Below are 19,080 nucleotides of genomic sequence, written 5' to 3' on the forward strand. Positions count from 1 at the left end.
TAGCCCCACTGCAGTTTTTCCAGCAGACAATCAACTAACAGTTCTGAGGTGGCCAGCAGTGTCCCTCTCAAGGGACCTGATACCAATAGCCTGGATCTTTGTCGGCTGTTTGAGTCAACACACTTTTCATAATCTTCCATAACTTCACCTCATGTGGGCCCCCCTCCTCTACCTTATCCAGGCAGGAGTTCTCCACATCTATGCTAGATTTTAAGGGACAATTGGCATCTGTGATTGCTGATTGAAAGCAGAGGCTGTGAGCATACTTCTACGACTACCTCTCCAGAATCTTTTTTTTGGACATTCCTGCAGCTGTAGGCAGACTCTGAGCCTTCTGCTGCAGAAGTTTGGTCTGATGAAGAGTATCACAAATTCTTGTTAAAGGATTTGCTTCTGAGGAGCCTCCATAAGCTGATTTTGCTCCCAGGCCTAAATATACCATATTGGCTCATACTGATGCTTTATGAGCCACATTTAAAATGGAACAGCATGTTGTGTCTACCAGTGCTGGTTTCAATCTGTGATCCCTAAAAGGCTCCAAGACTAGCCAAGTTTTCCAGTATGCGTTGCATACATACATTTCCAGTACACAATACATACTTTAACATGTATTACTCCTGATAAACTATTTACTTCTTCCAAAAGTTTTTGAGACTAGTATTCATTTGATGAGAATTTTCTTAAAAAATGGACCATTGTGCAGTGGATCCGGAAATAGCCTGTCTTAATAAAACATTGACTGTACCTACTGAGGACACACTAGTTTTTAAGGATCCCACTTAAAAATGCTGGGAAGCCCTATTCAAATCCTTGTAAATTCAAAAAGTCCAGCGCCTAAATATATGCAGCGGTTTCTTCAATCCATAGGTAAGCACATATCTAGTGGAATCAATCTCAAAGATTCTTACTAGATTTTCTAACCCATACACCAATCAATGGGTCTAATACAGCTTTTTTTCACTCCAACGTCTGTGTCAGTCTGTAACCCGAGTGTTCACCAAGTTTCTGGTTGCAGTACTATATTTACTGTGCACCCAAGGTATTCCTGTTGTGGGATACCTAGATGACATCCTGTTGAGGGAACAGTCAGCTCAAATACTGTCTGACAATGTGATGCGGTCAATCCAAGCTTTAAAAAGGTTCAGCTGGATCCTATACTTTCAAAAATCAGTGCTTGGGCCAACACATTTACTGGAATATCTGGGTTGTGTCCTAGAGACAACCCAGGCCAAAGTTTTCCTTCCTAGAGAAAAACGTTGAAATCTCTGCTCCTAGACTCGGATTTTGCAATCCAGGGATTGTCCAACACTGCAATTCAGCATGAGACTTTTGGGACAGACGGTAGACTTTTTTTTTGAGGCTCTTCCATTTATTCAGTTCCACTCCAGATTCCTTCAACACAGCATTTTGTTATTGTGAGACAAATCAGTTCAGTCTCTGGACAAAGTTGTCTCTGGTCTGGTGGCTCAGAAATCCAGCTCTGGAGGCTAGTAAATCCTTTCTAGTCTCTTGGAAAATACTCATGACTAATGCCAGCCTTATGGTCTGTGAAGGGTCTGAGACACCTTGTCACTACAGGGGATGTCAGAAAAATCCTGATCTTTCAATACGCATTCTGGAACTCTGAAAGATTTGGGTGTCCCTGCAACACTAGAAACCCCATCTAGAGGTTCACTAATCAGAATTCAGTCGGTCAACACCTCAGCAGTGGCTGTCAGGGAGGAAACTGGGGGGACAGCAACTGGGAATTTTTTTACCTTAAAGGATGAGCTCACCTTTAGAAGCTTCTTACATGTTTCATCCCTTTTAGGGTGTAATATGATGATCATATATACCCACTCCCTGTCGCCAAGTGACAACGGACAGGGAACTGCCCACACAGCCACATCTTTGATTCACAGTCTACTGTGAATGATAAGTAACGTGTGAAAAATAGATAAATAAATGCAATTTTTTTTTTTGAAAAGGGGAAGTTATTCTTTAATACATAGAATGCATTAAGGTAAAAAAACCCTTTTTGACTTTAGAACCACTTTAAGGCCCCTTTCACATGAAGGGTCAGTCAGATCACGACCACTTGTCAGTTTTTCAAGCAGACCTCATTAGACGGTCCATTCACCCCTATTGACCAGTGGGTGTAAACATAATTGTGCCCATTGATGCCTGCCTAGCTCCTGTCTGCTAAAAAAAAAACAAAAAAAAAAAAAACGGGGATCTGTCCTGCTCTATCTAGGTGGATTGGAGCAGAGACTGTTTACTCCTGGTTAACCTTAGAGCAGTGTGGGCTCTGTCATGTCCACTCTGCATAAACTGGACTCAGGTGGCTCATCTGCCCCCTCGGCTCTGATCAGCAGACAGGTCCCTGCTGATCAAAACAGAGTCTGCCCTGTGTGAAAAGGGTCTTCGGGTCAAGATGGAGGGCATTCTGAAGGTTTTCATTGCACTCAACTGGCCCAGGCATATGTGGTACTCCACCCTGATCAAATATAATCTAGATATACCATGGATCCTGCCAGATGATCTGTTCCCATGTTTTAATGGCATGTCTGTTGAAGCTCATGTTTTGAGAGACATGGGTCTCTCTGATGGTAATTCCCATGCTGAGCTAGGAAGTCTGCCTCTCAAGGTCTATCATTACACATTGAAGGCTGATTTTGCCTAATGCGAAGAAATATTTAATTCCAGGATATTCTGTATTGGAAGAATGCTGATAATCCATTTCTCTGTCTACTTTGAACTGAATGAAGCAGCCGAAATCAACATTATTTTCATCACATCTGTTTTCAGAGCTGTCAATCCCTGGCTGTTACATGCAGGTTTGCACTCGGTTAGCTGCTTTGGAGGGCAGGGGAGACATTGGGGGTCTTATAGACCCCCAATGTCTCCATAAAGAGTACCTGTCACATGTCCAATGCTATCACATGGGGGTTAGTCAACCTCTTGTGATAGTACTAAAGTTAAAGAAAAAAAAAAGAAAAAAAATGTTATATTTATTAAACACAAAGCAAAAAAAATTACTATAACCCACGTTGCCTTGCGCACACTCAGAAATGCAAACATGAGCACATGGTTTGCACCACACGTGAGGTATCACTGATTGTCAGAGTGAGAGCAACAATTCTCATGGTTAACTCTAAACTGATGGGCAGTAAAAGCTTTTAAAATGTCACCTGTGGAGATTTTTGGGTACCATAATTTTTCTTGATATGGGTGCACGCAATTTAAGACCTGATATGTTTTGTGGTCTATTTATTCAACACAACCCCATCTTTTATGTTTCAACAACAATTGGGTATTATATTATGTTTGTGTGCACTAAAATTATTATTTTTTTTCCCTAAAAATATTCCTTTGATTAACAGTTGCACAAATATTGGGCCACATAAATGGAATTACATATTCTTATTGTACAATGCCTCTGCTTTCAGAAATTATTTAAAATATCATTGGGGTTTTAAGTAGTTTTATGGCCAAAAATGCAGATTTTTTTTTTTTGTACATGTGTGCAAGTGGTTAATAAATGATGATAATTTATAGCTAAAAGCAAAACTTTTTTTTGTTTTATTTAGAATGGAGAAGGATTAGAACACTGTCAGGACTTTCTCACTGCGTGTCCCCCATTTAGGGATGTTGATTGTCTTCATTTGTCTTGTTTACTGTTATCACTAATAGTGAAAATAAAAGGGGAAAAAAAACAATTTTGGGTTGTCACCAGAATAGAAATACAGGGGATCTTCTACAATAAGGACACTAGGTCTGGTGACAGCTAGGGATTTCCTCACTTTGGAGGGTTTTCCTCTCACTTCCTGTTTTGGCTGTGGGGCGGGAAGCAAAGGGAAGTCTCCTTACTGGGGCACAAATGACAAAATAATTAAAGGTGAGGTTATAACCATCCCTTACTCTTTCTAAGATTGAAAAAAAAAAAAAAAAAGCTTTGCCTTTATTTTTAATTTAAGGGACTCCGGTACCACTCCTAAGTACTGCTTGTCTACAAAAACTGAAGCATGCTGGGAGTGGTAGGGGTTGTACCTGGCTGGCCAATGGCTTATTTATTTGCCAGTGCCTAAATCCTCCTGTAAGGTGGCAGTATAACTCAATCATGTCAGAATACCTGAATCTTGTGTCCCTTACTGAACTCCAAGAAACACATTTCATGGTAAGGACATACATTTTTCTTCAAAGTTTATTTATTTGAAATTATACTTTACGTGTCATGCAATAACAACTTTTTTGGACTAAATACCGGTAACATATATGGGTTTGTGTGCTGTTCTTAAATTATTTGATTTGTGAAGAGACAACCTGGTTACCTTCCCTTGAATGATGGGAACGTGGTCTCTGGAACTATTGAATAGCGTTCAATCTTCCTTCTCAATCATGTGCCCTCTGAAAAATGTACATGGATGCTGGTGATTAAAGCAGTAGTTAACGCTGCTATATTTTTTTCTTTTTAGAGGCCAGTAGGTTGGTTATGCCATAATGTGCTGGTATGCAAAACATATTATGTGTCAAATGGTTGCCTTTAGCACTGCAGTGTGAACGATCCAGCAGGCCCCCGGGGCTTCTGTCTTTGCCTGCTCTCCCTTCTGAGTAACATGCTGCTGACTGGGCTGCGGCGACATCATTCTCACACATTTACCACTTCGCCACAGCACAGCTCTGGGGCCGTGAATGTTCACAGAACTGAGCATGTGTGGGTTAGTGTACATGATGGCTGACAGGCAGGAGGAAGCGTTTGACAGAAGAGACTGGTAGGGTCTCTTCTGTCAGAAATACCCTGCCTGTCAGAAATTTTTTAAACTAAGTTTACTATTCTATTTACTATTTATTATTAGCCATACTTTGTCCCATACAAATCAGCCAGTTTTAAAAGTATCAGTATTACAGAAATAAAGTATAACTAAAGGCAAAACTTTTTTTGGTTTTTGATAGAATCCAGAGGGATTAGAACACCTGCCAGTTTTTATTGTGCTCTGTGCCCCTGTTATGGAGATTCACCCTCTCTGTTTGTCCTGTTTACCAGTATCATTGAAAGTGAAAGTAAAAGAAAATCCTAAGTTTTGGGTTGTCCCCAGAAAGTAATAGAAGGAAAATCTTCCAATGGGGACATGAGACCTGCTGACCTAGGGGTCCCCAAGGAGTTACCTTAATTTTCAAGGAGTTCCTCTCACTTCCTGTTTGGCTTTGGGATAGGAAGTGAAGGGAAATCTCTCCAATGGGACACAGATGACGAAAACAATTTCTGACGGGTTATAGCCCTCACTCTATCCAAAATGGAAATAAAAAAAGTCTTTTCTATAGTTCTACTTTAAAGACTTTTCTTCTTAACCAATAATGGTGAAGGTAAATTTTTATTAAGATTCTGTCTTGTATACTGCTCCCATCATAACTATCCTTTAATACACACTATTAAGATGTTTTTTACAGCAGTCTTATTTTCAATTTCTTGTATATGTAGAAAACCGACTAATCATTCCCTTTTAAAACTTATTTTGCTAATATATTTGTTTCCTTTACAACTTTGTATTATTCATATACTGCTGCAAAGAGACACACATATTTAGGCTGTTCTGTTTCATATTTCCAAAGGCAGGGGCTGTCTACATATAAAGAACTGTGTGCACTGGCCAGTGACCTTAGTCAACCAGACCTTGTATACAAGTTCATGAATCTTGCTAACCACCATGCTATGTGGACATCACGAAAGGTAAGGTCTTGTTTTTGTAGTTTGTTCAGAAGTAATATAATTGTACATTAGGTATCTGCATTTTTGTGTGCATTTATTTTTAAAGTTAAATGAAAATGCTTGTCTCTAATAGGGTGCAGCATTTGGCTTTAATGTGATTGCTACAAAGGCCGGGGAACAGCTTGCACCATTCTTGCCACAGATTGTTCCACGATTGTATCGTTATCAGTTTGACCCAAACACTGGAGTTCGGCAGGCTATGACAAGCATATGGAATGCTCTGGTCACAGACAAGGCTACTGTAAGTACTTGACTTGTATGTGATGTGAGAATTTTGTCAAACCCCCCTTTTTTTTTTCCTTTCTTTTATGTAACTTGGTAGTAATAGTTCATTTATCTAAAATGCATCTTGCACTCAAAGGCAAGGTCTACCTATTACTTCATAACACCCTCCAATCGTGTGTTTACCACATAAAAGTTAAAAAAAAAAAAAAAAAAATTGAGGGGAGAAAGGGCACCGTGGTACCTGGAAATGATGAGCATCCCATATCTGTTCTGGAGATTTGGGATACCCAGTGAAGCTGACGGTAAGGTAAGTATCTTTTTGTTTTTATTACCACAGTTGCTTTTTTGACTATTGTAATTAATGTATACGTTGGGAAGGAAGGCCTGATGTTATAAGTGTACCTTGCTTTTTAGTGCAAAGTATTCTTTAACTTGTAGGTATATAAATAAACTTTAGCATGACCAAATTGAGGTAACACCATTAAAACACAGCTCTTATGGTTGTTGTGATTCATTGTTCACCAACTTTTAAAAGCTTATCTGGGATCTCTAGCTGAATATCATTACCCACTTCACTGAAATGATAAACCAGAGACAGGCACTCAGTCTAAGGCTACCTGCTGTCAAATTAAAATTCCAAAATGCCCTGCCAGCTTTGTGGCTAATTTTGTATACAGTTTGTCAGGACATGGTACGGTGGTTTTGTGAAAGCAGGAGATCTGCTAGTTGCTTATTATGATAAGCCCTTCAAAACTGAAATTCTCTTTTTATTGCCAGTCCCTAAGCACATATGTCGGACATGAACGCAGACCTTGCTAAGTGAAATAAACGTGGCCGTGTTGTCTTGCTATAACTATGGCAGAGTTCAGTAACCCATATTAACCAGAGTTAGAATCTCTGTAATCAGGTTAAATAAAAATTAAAGTTTGTGTTCAGCGAAGGGACCAAAACATGAATTCATGGTATGGTAGTGTTCTGCTGAAGTGCAGCTTTGATGAGACAAATTAATTATCACTGATTTCTTATTGGTTGTTTTGTTGTACTGTACATGATTTCTGTTAATTCTGTGCTATCAAATAACACCATACATTTATGGCAATTCATAGACAAATCATTCTTGTTCTCTATAGGTTGATAAATATTTAACTGAAATTCTCCAAGACTTGATAAATAATCTGACAAGTAATATGTGGAGAATTCGGGAATCAAGGTATGTGACTTAGGGATATTTCACACAGAAGAAATTAATTTAGTATAACATGGATTGGGAATAACCGCAGTAGATTAATTGGATGTTTGTGAACATACCGTTAATCGATAGAAATACTAGTGGATGACCATTTTAATCTAGCAAAAGAATCTACCCATACACATTAGCTAATATTCGTTAAATTTATGGTTACCTGTAATCGCTAATGGATACTCCCAGTTGGTCTTTTCCGTCCAGGGAACAGTTTGGTTGGATTTTTTTTTGGGCACACTGTTAGTGCATCTATTGGGGATTGAATAGATTCATATAGACTAGTCACACCAGCTATGGGCAACAAAAAGGTTGAAATTAGATAAGCAGATAAACTGCTTGCAAGGGTCAGGCGCAGGGCTGTGACAGGGGTCGCATGCTGCAGAGGTCCCGTACTAACTCCTCTGTGCACCTTGATAGAAGGGGCAGTGGGGGTGACATATAGAGAAACTAATGCCATCAATTTTCCTCCTGCAGCTGCTGCATGCCTGCTTCTCCTTTTCTCCTCCACAGACATTCAGTGGCACCAGTTCCTCTATATGCCACCTCTCCTATCCAGATTCCTCTTTCTTTCTGCTTCCCCTGGGCCCCTGTGTGCTCTCCCCTCTCCCCCCCGGCTGCTGTAGATGATGTGTCAGGATGGAGAGTGGGGAAGGGGCCAGTAAATGTTATTTACCTGGCCCCTACCTTGTCTGAATAAACAGTTAGTAATCGGTAACGATCACTGACTCTGTCCATTCATAACTGAGCTCAGTAAAGTCTGTACACAGCTACTTCTGTCCATTTATTCTTTGCTGCAGAAATGGAGATTGAGGTCTGTTTAAACCCCTGATATTTCACCAAATCCCCCCTCTCCCCACAAAGCGCCTAAAAATAAATAAAATTGTAAAAAAAATATAAATAAGATCAATGGTAAAAAGTAATATAAAAAATAAAAGTAACAAAATAAAAAACTGACATCAGTGACGGTGCTACTAGGGTCACAAGGTCACACTTGTTACTGGGGGCTTGGAGGTACAGGCCCCGGCCAGGGGTAAGGGAGACCCAGGCTCTTAATGGTTTCTTGCATCGGGGCCCTGAAGGATCTAGTCACGCCTCTGGTCAGGCCATATGTGACTAATCTAATGGTAGGCAAATGCATCAGCTGAACTTTCCAGCTAATGAATGAGCAATAGAGTCAATGACTCTGTCATTGGATCAGTGCAAAGGGCAAGGGTGCCAACTTAATTTTAAGGGAACCCTGGTGGTATGGTGAGGGGAAGAGCATATCATCTCTACTTGTTGACATGGTGGTAATTGCCCAATCTGTGTGAAATATGAGGGGTTTTTTCATTAAGAAGAACATCACCAAGGATAATAAACAGTTACTTTGCATATGAACGTTCATCAAAGGTATGCAAGGTGCAGTCAGCATTTTACAGATACAACACATATTCAGATGTTGGAAAACTGAGTATAAGTTGGTCATTGCTAGCAGTAGAGTCAAGCATCTTATGGCTAGTCTTTTTGCATCCAAGGTATCTATACCATTAGGGCAAAAATATTTCCTCCACTGAAACAATATGTGTGGAAGACGGGTGTGGGCCATTTCATGCTATGGGTACTCTACTAGGTACTGCTATTTATGCTGTGTTTTTTTTTGTTTGTTTTGTTTTGTTTTTTGTTTGTTTTTTTTCTACATTTCAGATTGAGTTCTTGACATAATGTGAAATTTTTTTCACTGCAGTTGTTTAGCAATAAATGACCTACTGCGTGGTCGTCAGCTTGATGACGTTGTTGATAAACTTCCTGAGATTTGGGAAACCCTCTTCAGAGTACAAGATGATATAAAGGTAAATAATGCGTTTTTTAAAACCTCGCAATCTTTTTTTTTTTTTTTTTTCTTTGTTGTTACAAAATGTCTTCTTGATTAACCACTTAACCTCTAAAACATTTTTTAACATTTTTACACGCATGTTAAAATTTGCATTTTTGGCTATGAAATTATTTTAAACCCCCAAAGCATTATATAAACCGTGATCAACGTTAACATTTTGCGCACTGACAAGTAAAAGGAATAACATTGATTATCTTGATACAATAGCTCCTGAAAATGGGTGGGATATATTAAGCAGCAAGTGAACATGTTGTCCCTGAAGCTGATGTATTGAAAACAGAAAAAACGGGCATGCGTAAGGGTTTGAGCAACTTTGATAGAAGCTATATTCTAATGACTAGATGACTGGGTCAGAGCAACTCTAAGACTGCAACTCTTGTGGGATGTTCCCAGTCTGCAGTGGTCAGGACCTAACAAAAGTGGTTCAAGAAAGGAAAACTGGCAAACCAACTTTAGGGTCATAGGCAGCCAAGTCTTTATAATACATGTGGTGAGCGAAGGCTATCCTGTATAGTCCAGTCAATAGAAGAGCTACTGTAGCTCAAATTACAGGAAAAAGTTAATGCTGGTTCTGGTAGATAGGTGCCAGAACACACAGTACATCACAGTTTGTTGCATATTGATATTATTATAATACAGGATTTATATAGCGTCAACAGTTTGCACAGTGCTTTACAATATAAAGGGAGGCAGTTAAAATTACAATACATTTCAATACAGAAGGAATAGGAGCTCACTGTCTAAAGGGAGGAGGAGGTAATACAAAAGGTAATAGCTGCAGGGGATGATCTGATGGAAGTGACTCAAGTACAGTTCTTAGATGGAAGTGGGTAGGCTTCCCTGAATGAATGAGCTTTCAAGGATCGCTTAAAGGTGGACAGGGTAGGAGCTGACCGGACGTCCTAGAGTAGGAAGTTCCAGTGGGTGGGAGAGGTTCTGGAAAAGTTGTGGAGGCTAGTGTGGGAGGTGGTAACATGAGAGCTAGAGAGCAAGATGTCTTGGGAAGAGTGGAGAGGACAATTTGGCGGTATCCACAGATTAGGTTGGTGATGTAACTGGAGGCAATGTGGATGGATTTGTACGTTGTGGTTAGTATTTTGAATTTTATACGTTGGGCTAGTGAAAGAGTGAGGTAGAGAGGGGCAGCAGTCACTGATTGGTTAGTAAGATGTATTGGTCTAGCAGCAGCATTCATTATGGATTAAAGGGAGGATAGTCTGTGTAAAGGTAGACCAGTGAGGAGGGAGTTGCAGTAGTCAAGGCAGGATATAACCATGGAGTGAATGTTGTTTTGTGGTGTCATTGGTCAGGAAGGGGCGAATTCTGGAAATGTTGCTAAGGTTAAGGTGCCAGGATTTAGCCAGTGATTGGATGTGGGAGTCAAAGGAAGAGGTCCTAGTGTAGGTTTACACCTAACACAAGCTCGGTTTTTGAAAGATTGAGAAAGTGATCTGATAACCATACTGATATGTCGCTCAGTTAATTTGTGATACATGAGGAGATCGAAGGGGTGAGTAGAGAGAAGGATCTGGGTGTTGTCGGCATGGTATTGGAAGCTATGGGAGGTTATCAGCTGGCCCAGGGAAGAGGTGTAGCGAGAGATCAAGAGGGGCCCAAGGACAGAGACATGGGGTACCCCAACAGGAAGAGGAACGGAGGGGATGGTATTGTACGTGACACAGAGAGTGCGCTGAGATAGGCAATTGGAGAACCAAGAAAGAGCAGAGTCACGAAGGCCAAGGGAGTGGAGTTCATGGAGGAGGAACAGGTGGTCAACTGTGTCAAAGGCAGCAGAAAGGTCTACAAGTATCAGTGTGGAGTAGTGGCGGTTGGTTTAAGTAATTAGTAGACGCTGGAGAGGCAGTGTCAGATTCCTGGAGCCAGGTTTCTGTAAAATCAAGTAGATTGAGGGAATTAGAGGAAATATGTGGCTGCGTAGGTTCAGACTGGTAAGGGTATCCATGCTGACCCGTGTCCACATCCAAAAGCGCCTACAATGGGCATGTGAGCATCAAAACTGGACCACAGAGCAATTGAAGAAGGTGGTTTGGTCTGATGATTCCAAGAATAGTTTAAGGAGCACAACAACGAGGTGTTGACTTGACCTACAAATTCTCCAGTTCTCAATCAAATAGAGCATCTGTGGGATGTACTGGAAAAACAAGTCCAATCTGTGGAGGTCCCACCTTGCAACTTGCAGGACTTAAAGTATCTGCTACTAATGGCTTGGTGCCATATACCACAGCATACTTTCAGAGGTCTACTAGAGTCCGTGCCTGGATGGATTATGGTGGGTGGTCATAATGTTATGGCTGAACAGTGCATATTCAGAAAGCCAACTTCCTGTAGAATCAAAAGACGTTAGTTGCAATTTTTTCTGTCACAGGTTAAAAAAAACACTAAAATGACTATTATTGCACACAATCATAATGTAAACCCCAATGTTTTTGTACAAAATAAAAGATTAAGTAGTATAGAGTAAATAGAGTCAGGCCTGAAAACTTTGTTGTCTGTCAAATGGTGGAAAATTACAGTACTCAAAATTATCAATAGGCGACACTTTGCATGGCTATACAGCTGATCAGTTCAGTTCAGAATCTGGTGGAAGAGTTCTGCTGACAACTGCAGTGACGAGGGGGAAGAGAGGGCGGGGGTTCAGCTACAGGAGAGGTGCGAAGGCCACATGAAATTGGGCCTTGTGTTTGACATGTGTATTACAGCCATGTTTTTCCATTTACAATCAGATTATTTTTCAGTAAGGTTTATTAAAATGGATATATTGGTAGCCTTTTTCCATTTTGCATGAATATATGCCTGATAATGATACTCAGAAATGGCATTAAAAAAGAAAGCAGCTGTACCCTTTTATTAAAATCATGAGTTTTAGTGAAGTTTACCTAGGCTAATTCTCTCAAGGTTTCCCTGAGACTCATCTGAGTCTGCTGTGCCTCAGGCTGTAATTTGTAACATTCTCAAATTAGATTGAGAGGCAGCTGCAGCGGAGCTGATGTATGTTCTCAAAATTCTATAAACACTTTAAGACCAGTCCTATTCTGACACTTTTTGTTTACATGTAAAAAACTGTATTTGTTCGCTAGAAAATTACTTAGAACCCCCAAACATTATATATATTTTTTTAGCAGAGGCCCTAGAGAATAAAAATGATTGTTGAAATTTTCTGTCACACAGTATCTGGGCAGTGGTTTTCAAGCATAATTATTTGGGAAAAAATACACTTTAATGACATGTAATGCACATAAACGCACTATAGTACCCAAACTATGGTACTTAAAAGGTACTTATAGTAAGTGCTTTAAAAGCCTTTACAGGTTATCAGTTTAGAGCTACACAGGAGATCTGATGTTAAAATTATTACTCCTTGCTCTGACATTCAGTGATACCTCATGTGTTGTGTGATTGCCATTTACGTACCAACATGTTCACCTTTGCTTCACGAGCACAAGTATTTGTGATACATTTAGAACTGTGGAATTTGTAATGTAATAAATGATATAATTTTCTCATTTCTCTTTACTTTTTCAGGAGTCTGTACGGAAAGCAGCAGAGTTGGCTTTGAAAACTCTGAGCAAGGTAGATACCATACCTTATACACGAGCTATCCATTGTATTTATTTTTTCATTTAGGTATGCTTCTTTTAAAAAAAAAAAGTAAAAAAAGAGAAGTTAATTCAGATGTCCACTGTGCAGATTAAGCCTACATACATGGGGGTAGATTTATTAAAACTGGTGCACTTAGAATCTGGTGCAGCTGTGCATGGTAACCAATCAGCTTCAAACATCAGTTTGTCCAATTAAGCTCTGACAATAAAATCTGGAAGCTGATTGGTTTTTATGCAGAGCTGCACCAGATTTTGCACTCTCCAGCTTTAGTAAATCACCCCCATGGTCTTCAGGTTCGATTTTCAAAACAGAAGTTCTAAAGTGAAATATGGGGAGGTCAGCCTCCACGAATCTCTCCATAATCGATTCACTTCAAAATTAGAAAATTAAACCTAAAGCATGAAAAGCTTACCTAGGCTGAAGAAAGTGCTGCACTTTGATCTCTTAGTGCTTATGCAAACCAGAAAACTGTGCACTGAAACTCACGTTTTCATGCATTTAGGCACTTTCCAGAGTACTAGGCTATGCAGCCAACTTTCAGACCGTAAATGAGCGGTTATTCACCTCAATGTATGAAAAAAAAAAATCATGGAATTTTTTTTTTTTACTGTGATGCTTACTGCATTGTGTGTTGTATTGTACTTTAAAGCAGCTATATTCTAAACATGCTTTGGGGTGCCACTTGAAATAGGCTCTAAGTGGACGTGATGAGACTGCACGCTAAAGTATTAGTCATATGATCTTTGCTGAAGTAAGAGAGAACATTTTGGCAGATCAGCAAAGGTATGGTTAGCAGTACATTGGTATATATTTAGGTGACCAGCAGCCAATGCGAGTATTCTATGCTTTATGCTACTTTTCCTTTTATTTTTATTTTAAAATTTTATCTTTTCATGTTACAACACTGAAGAAATGACACTTTGCTACAATGTAAAGTAGTGAGTGTACAGCTTGTATAACAGTGTAAATTTGCTGTCTCCTCAAAATAACTCAACACACAGCCATTAATGTCTAAACCGCTGGCAACAAAAGTGAGTACACCCCTAAGTGAAAATGTCCAAATTGGGCCGAATTAGCCATTTTCCCTCCCCATTGTCATGTGACTCGTTACTGTTACCAGGTCTTGCGTGTGAATGGGGAGCAGGTGTGTTAAATTTGGTGTTATTGCTCTCACTCTCTTATACTGGTCACTGGAAGTTAAACATGGCACCTCATGGCAAAAAACTCTGAGGATCTGAAAAATAAAATTGTCGCCCTACATAAAGATGGCCTAGGCTATAAGTAGATTGCCAAGACCCTGAAACCGAGCTGCAGCGTGGTGGCCAAGACCATACAGCGGTTTAACAGGACAGGTTCCACTCAGAACAGGCTTCGCCATGGTCGACCAAAGAAGTTAAGTGCACGTGCTCAGCGTCATATCCAGAGGTTGTCTTTGGGAAATAGACATATGAGTGCTGCCAGCATTGCTGCAGAGGTTGAAGGGGTGGGGGGTCACCTCAGACCATACGCCATACACTGCATCAAATTGGTCTGCATGGCTGTTGTCCCAGAAGGAAGCCTCTTCTAAACATGATGCACAAGAAAGCCCGCAAATAGTTTGCTGAAGACAGACTAAGGACATGGATTACTGGAACCATGTCCTGTGGTCTGATGAGACCAAGATAAACTTATTTGGTTCAGATGGTGTGAAGCGTGTGTGGCGGCAACCAGGTGAGGAGTACAAAGACAAGTGTGTCTTGTCTACAGTCAAGCATGGTGGTGGGGAGTGTCATGGTCTGGGGCTGCATGAGTGATGTCGGCACTGGGGTGCTACAGTTCATTGAGGGAACCATGAATGCTAACATGTACTGTGACATACTGAAGCAGAGCATGATCCCCTCCCTTCGGAGACTGGGCCGCAGGGCAGTATTTCAACATAACGATCCCAAACACACCTCCAAGATTACCACTGCCTTGCTAGAGAAGCTGAGGGTAAAGGTGATGGACTGGCCAAACGTGTCTTCAGACCTAAACCCTATTGAGTATCTGTGGGGGATCCTCAAACGGAAGGTGGAGGAGTGCAAGGTCTCTAACATCCACCAGCTCCATCATGGAGGAGTGGAAGAGGACTCCAGTGGCAACCTGTGAAGCTCTGGTGAACTCCAGGCCCAAGAGGGTTAAAGCGGTGCCGGAAAATAATGGTGGCCACACAAAATATTGACCCTTTGGGCCCAATTTGGACATTTTCACTTAGGGGTGTACTCACTTTTGTTGCCAGCGGTTTAGACATTAATGATGTGTGTTGAGTTATTTTGAGGGGACAGCAAATTTACACTCTTATACAAGTTGTACACTCACTACTGTTACAGGAGGGTGCAGGAGATTTCTCTCTCCCAGATTCCTATACACCTGATGTTTCTTCTTCATGCAGTATGCTTGCCAATTTGGATGTGCTTTCCTTTGCTGTGCGCAAAAGCCTCAGAATATTGTAGCACTTGATTTTCCTATGTCTTGCCATACCCATTTGGGTATAAAGAGACCAGCTAAATCTAAAGAGACATTACTGTTCATGAACAAATAGAATGGCCAATCTATGATTGGTTTAATCCTGAAACCCCTCTGAAAATTATTGTTGAGCACTATCCAGTGGAAAAAGAGTTCACAAAAAAGCTGTCTGTTCTGTCACTGTACAACTGAAAGATGTTCCTTCATTCAGAGATTCTGCAGATAAGAAGTTTGCAATGCTCTTGAAGACTCTCTTTACACTTGCAGGCCCAGCTCTGTAAACCAGCTATTGCTGTATTTTCTGCCTGTTAAACTGCAGCTACCTGGACTAGGACAATGTCACACGATTTTACTGAAAATGTCCCAGGCCTTTGCAGTAATAACACACTAAAGTGAATTTTAGTGATTGTCACCCGCTGCCGTGATCGGCGGAACGGGTAGGGCGGGCACGTGCGCGCACCCCCTACCTGTGTTGCAAAATGACATTTTAAAATGTGATTTCGCCCAGCGGTGCTACCTTGTGGCCATTTTTCTACAGTGGCTGGACGGCATGCAGTTAAGCCAGACATACAGTGGATGGAGCTAATCTCAGGCGGTTCAGCAGGGACTGCCGAGATTCGATCCATATATGGGCAGGCTGGTTGTACTGAAATCAATCCCTTGATTGACTGTACAACCAACCTGTCAGATTTTTGGCATGCGATCACTGCCAGTGGCTATAGCACTGGCAGTGATCATTGTGTTCTGCTGGCAGGGAACGCTCCCCGATGGTAGAACATAATAGCGCTGTGGGAAGGATTCTAACGACTTGTATAATGTATGCCTTGCCTTACTTCTGTGTGTTTCTTTGTTAGGTGTGTATAAGGATGTGTGAACCCAGCAAGGGAACAGCTGGGCAGAAAACAATTGCTGTGCTTCTGCCTTGCCTTCTAGACAAAGGGATCATGAGTTCAGTGACTGAAGTGCGTGCTCTCAGGTAAGTGTTAAAGGTCTGAATACAGAGCACCTACCAATAAAAAAAACAAACTGACAGCTCTTTAATCACTTAAATTTTATGTTGGGACAGAAATCTTCTCAATCACTCCCCTACAAATGTGTCTCTATGCTACCATGTTCTTTCTGTGTCAGTTGTACATGGATAGGATCACAGAGGTAGTGATCCCCAGACACACATTAATCCTCCTGTATTTAATATTTGTTCTCCCTATCTTAATCCCTGCAATTGCACAGAAGATGGGGGATGATTTTTGCTTTTACTGCTTGAGAGTAAAGTTATTCAGAAAGTTTAGTGATTGCAAACTTGTGAAAATGTCCTAGTTGTGCTAATTTCTTACCTGACTTATTATTTTTATGCAAAAAAATTGTGCATATCAGTGTAATGTTGAAAGGCAAAAATGCTCTTTTATATTAAAATGCACACATTTGTGACGGTAATAGTTTTTTATTTTAGGCTAAATGGGGAATTAATTAATTATTTAAGAATTGCGTCAGGTAAAAATTACAGGAGAATAAGATTAAAGCTTTGTCCCCAAAAATATACTTGACTTGTTAGGGTAGCTTGCAAAAGCTTCAAGGGTATAAGGTGTGGAATGGGAGCAGCTCCAAAATAAAAAAAACACTTTGGGGCTCAAGGAGGCTATAGGGAGGAAAAGGCTGTATGAATCCATGTGGGTATAGGGAGGAAAGTGTTTTGTGATTCAATGAGGGTTGTGAGGAGGAAAAGGATCTAAGATTCAAGGGGTTATAGACAGCTAAGGGTCTAGCACTCAAGTGGTAATAGCCTTATGTTTCACTGTGTTCTTGTCTTTTTGTTTTCCCCTTCTCTGTAGCATTAACACACTTGTGAAAATAAGTAAAAGTGCAGGGGAATTGCTGAAGCCACATACCCCAAAGCTGATCCCTGCTTTGTTAGAATCCTTAAGTGTTTTGGAACCTCAGGTGTTGAATTATTTGAGTCTCAGAGCTACAGATCAGGAAAAGGTAAGCATGATAAAAATGTTTTCAGATTTTTTTAAAGGAGTAAAATCACAAACTGACGAATCTGTCATTAAAAGATAAGAGCACCTTTTTGGAACATGTTAAAAGTTCCACCCATATTTAGAATGGAATGTTTACCATGTTCCAGCTCTGGCTGCCTCTCCCCCCTATCCACCCCAGGTGGGGGTTCTTCTCCCTGCACCCACTGTCACAATTCAAAAACCATGCACACACATGGCCCCATTACTCATTCACAGCAGTTATGGGCTGAAAGCTGCAGAGCTTTTGTGCAGAAGCCTGACATTGCACCCCTGATACTCTTTTCACGGGTGCAATGCTTTCCAGGCTCCTGCAGGAAAAAATAATAAATGCACATTTTTTTCTGCAAAAATATGTGCATTTATTATATTTTCTGAAAAGGTGAACATATCCTTAAAGAAATCTGCTTGGCTGCCATTAAATATTTTGCTTTAGCTTATTTACACTACTGAATATGTCTGAAGGTTTTGCTTGATCGTGTGCATTGCTTGTATTCCTTTTTTGCAGATGCCCCAAAGCAACAAAACTATCACTCCACCTAAAAGTAAATACTGAATTCGGATTAACAATTATAATTATACAAAATGTAAAATGTGGTTCAGAACTGATTTATTTGTTGTTTTTACCCTTTCAGGCTCTCTGGTGCTCTGTATAGCTGGTCTAACAAATTGTAGAATAACATTATATGGGATTTTCCTCTTTGTTCACCCAGTCAGATAACTGTACTGGAAGCACTTTCTTCTGGACCATCAATTGCACCTGCTGTCTGCATGTGTACACCAGAAAGAAGATAAACCACACAGACACCGTGGGGGGGCATAAGGTTGCTAGACAGCTGGTGAAATGGTGTGGTTGCTTTGGGCAGCAAATGCAGTGTGCTTTTGACATCTGTTCAAGCCTCTTTATGTTGATTCAGAAAAAGAAGGGAAAAAAGTTAGAAAAAAGCTGTTAGGAGCATTTTAGTAGCGTTAAGCAACTTTTAGCGGGTTTTTTTTCTGCTAGAGAATCGCTCCAAAAAAGCTACCAAATTTTTTTTTTTTTTTTACCTGCTCCTAGATGCTGCAGCTTAAAAAATGCTAATAGCCTAAAGTAATGTGCATAGACACATAGGACAACACTATTTGGCTTTTGGGAGCAGAAAACAATATGCTGCCAATGGCTTACATGAGCTTACAAAAAACGCGAATGTGCATTGAGCCTTAATCAGCCGAACCCTGCTCCAACATTCCACTTTAGCCTTCCACATTGAATAATCAAAATAACAGATACCTAATCTGTTAACATGACATAATGTATGCTTCTTTTTCAGGCTGCTATGGACAGTGCAAGACTGAATGCTGCCAAATCTTCTCCAATGATGGAAACTATAAATATGGTAATAGGATTTTTTCTGTTAGATTTTAGGTGACTGTGTCACTTAGTTGGTGAAGACCTAACTGATATTACTACTAAATATTGTGTGTATGTAAGTGGGAGAGATTTTGTGAAGGGGGTTGTTATGAGTGCTTTTCAATATAGTGACAAATACAAATGGAAGAATGGTCTGCTTTACTGTAGTGATCAGATTAGAACTACTGGTTTGCTAAGTGAACGTAATTATAATGCTATTTATTGGCACCCTGTATAAGTAAATTGTCTTTGTGACTTTAATAGGTAATAACCGTTTAGAATCTGGTTATATTACAGTAAAATTTTCATTGGCAGTCATTCCATTTGACAAGCTTCCATTAGGATTTGTTTTATACTAGTCTCTATTTTCACCCGCTTTTCCATTGTGATAGCAAACCACCATACATGCCAAGGCACATGCAATGATGTTATTACAGTTGGGAAGGAGTAAAGGCTACTATCTCACAATTATTTTGTTTCTGT

The 19,080-nt window shown here is 40.3% G+C and overlaps 1 protein-coding gene across 2 annotated transcripts in view; it reads left to right on the plus strand.

Moving 5' to 3' along the window:
• The window catches only part of ECPAS (Ecm29 proteasome adaptor and scaffold), a 171,195-nt gene that overhangs the window by 113,120 nt on the left and 38,995 nt on the right, over positions 1-19,080 (plus strand). For both annotated transcript variants that reach the window (XM_089670950.1, XM_089670951.1), the window contains 8 exons: positions 5,590-5,707; positions 5,820-5,987; positions 7,102-7,181; positions 8,938-9,043; positions 12,631-12,678; positions 16,047-16,168; positions 17,022-17,172; positions 18,518-18,583. In XM_089670950.1, coding sequence (XP_089527076.1) covers positions 5,590-5,707; positions 5,820-5,987; positions 7,102-7,181; positions 8,938-9,043; positions 12,631-12,678; positions 16,047-16,168; positions 17,022-17,172; positions 18,518-18,583 — 859 coding nt within the window. The remainder of the gene's footprint in view (positions 1-5,589; positions 5,708-5,819; positions 5,988-7,101; positions 7,182-8,937; positions 9,044-12,630; positions 12,679-16,046; positions 16,169-17,021; positions 17,173-18,517; positions 18,584-19,080) is intronic.

The sequence above is a fragment of the Staurois parvus genome, unplaced genomic scaffold, assembly GCF_062004578.1.
Source record: "Staurois parvus isolate SC_StPar_1 unplaced genomic scaffold, SC_StPar_1.0 ptg000096l, whole genome shotgun sequence".
In the NCBI taxonomy this organism is placed as follows: Eukaryota; Metazoa; Chordata; class Amphibia; order Anura; family Ranidae; genus Staurois; species Staurois parvus.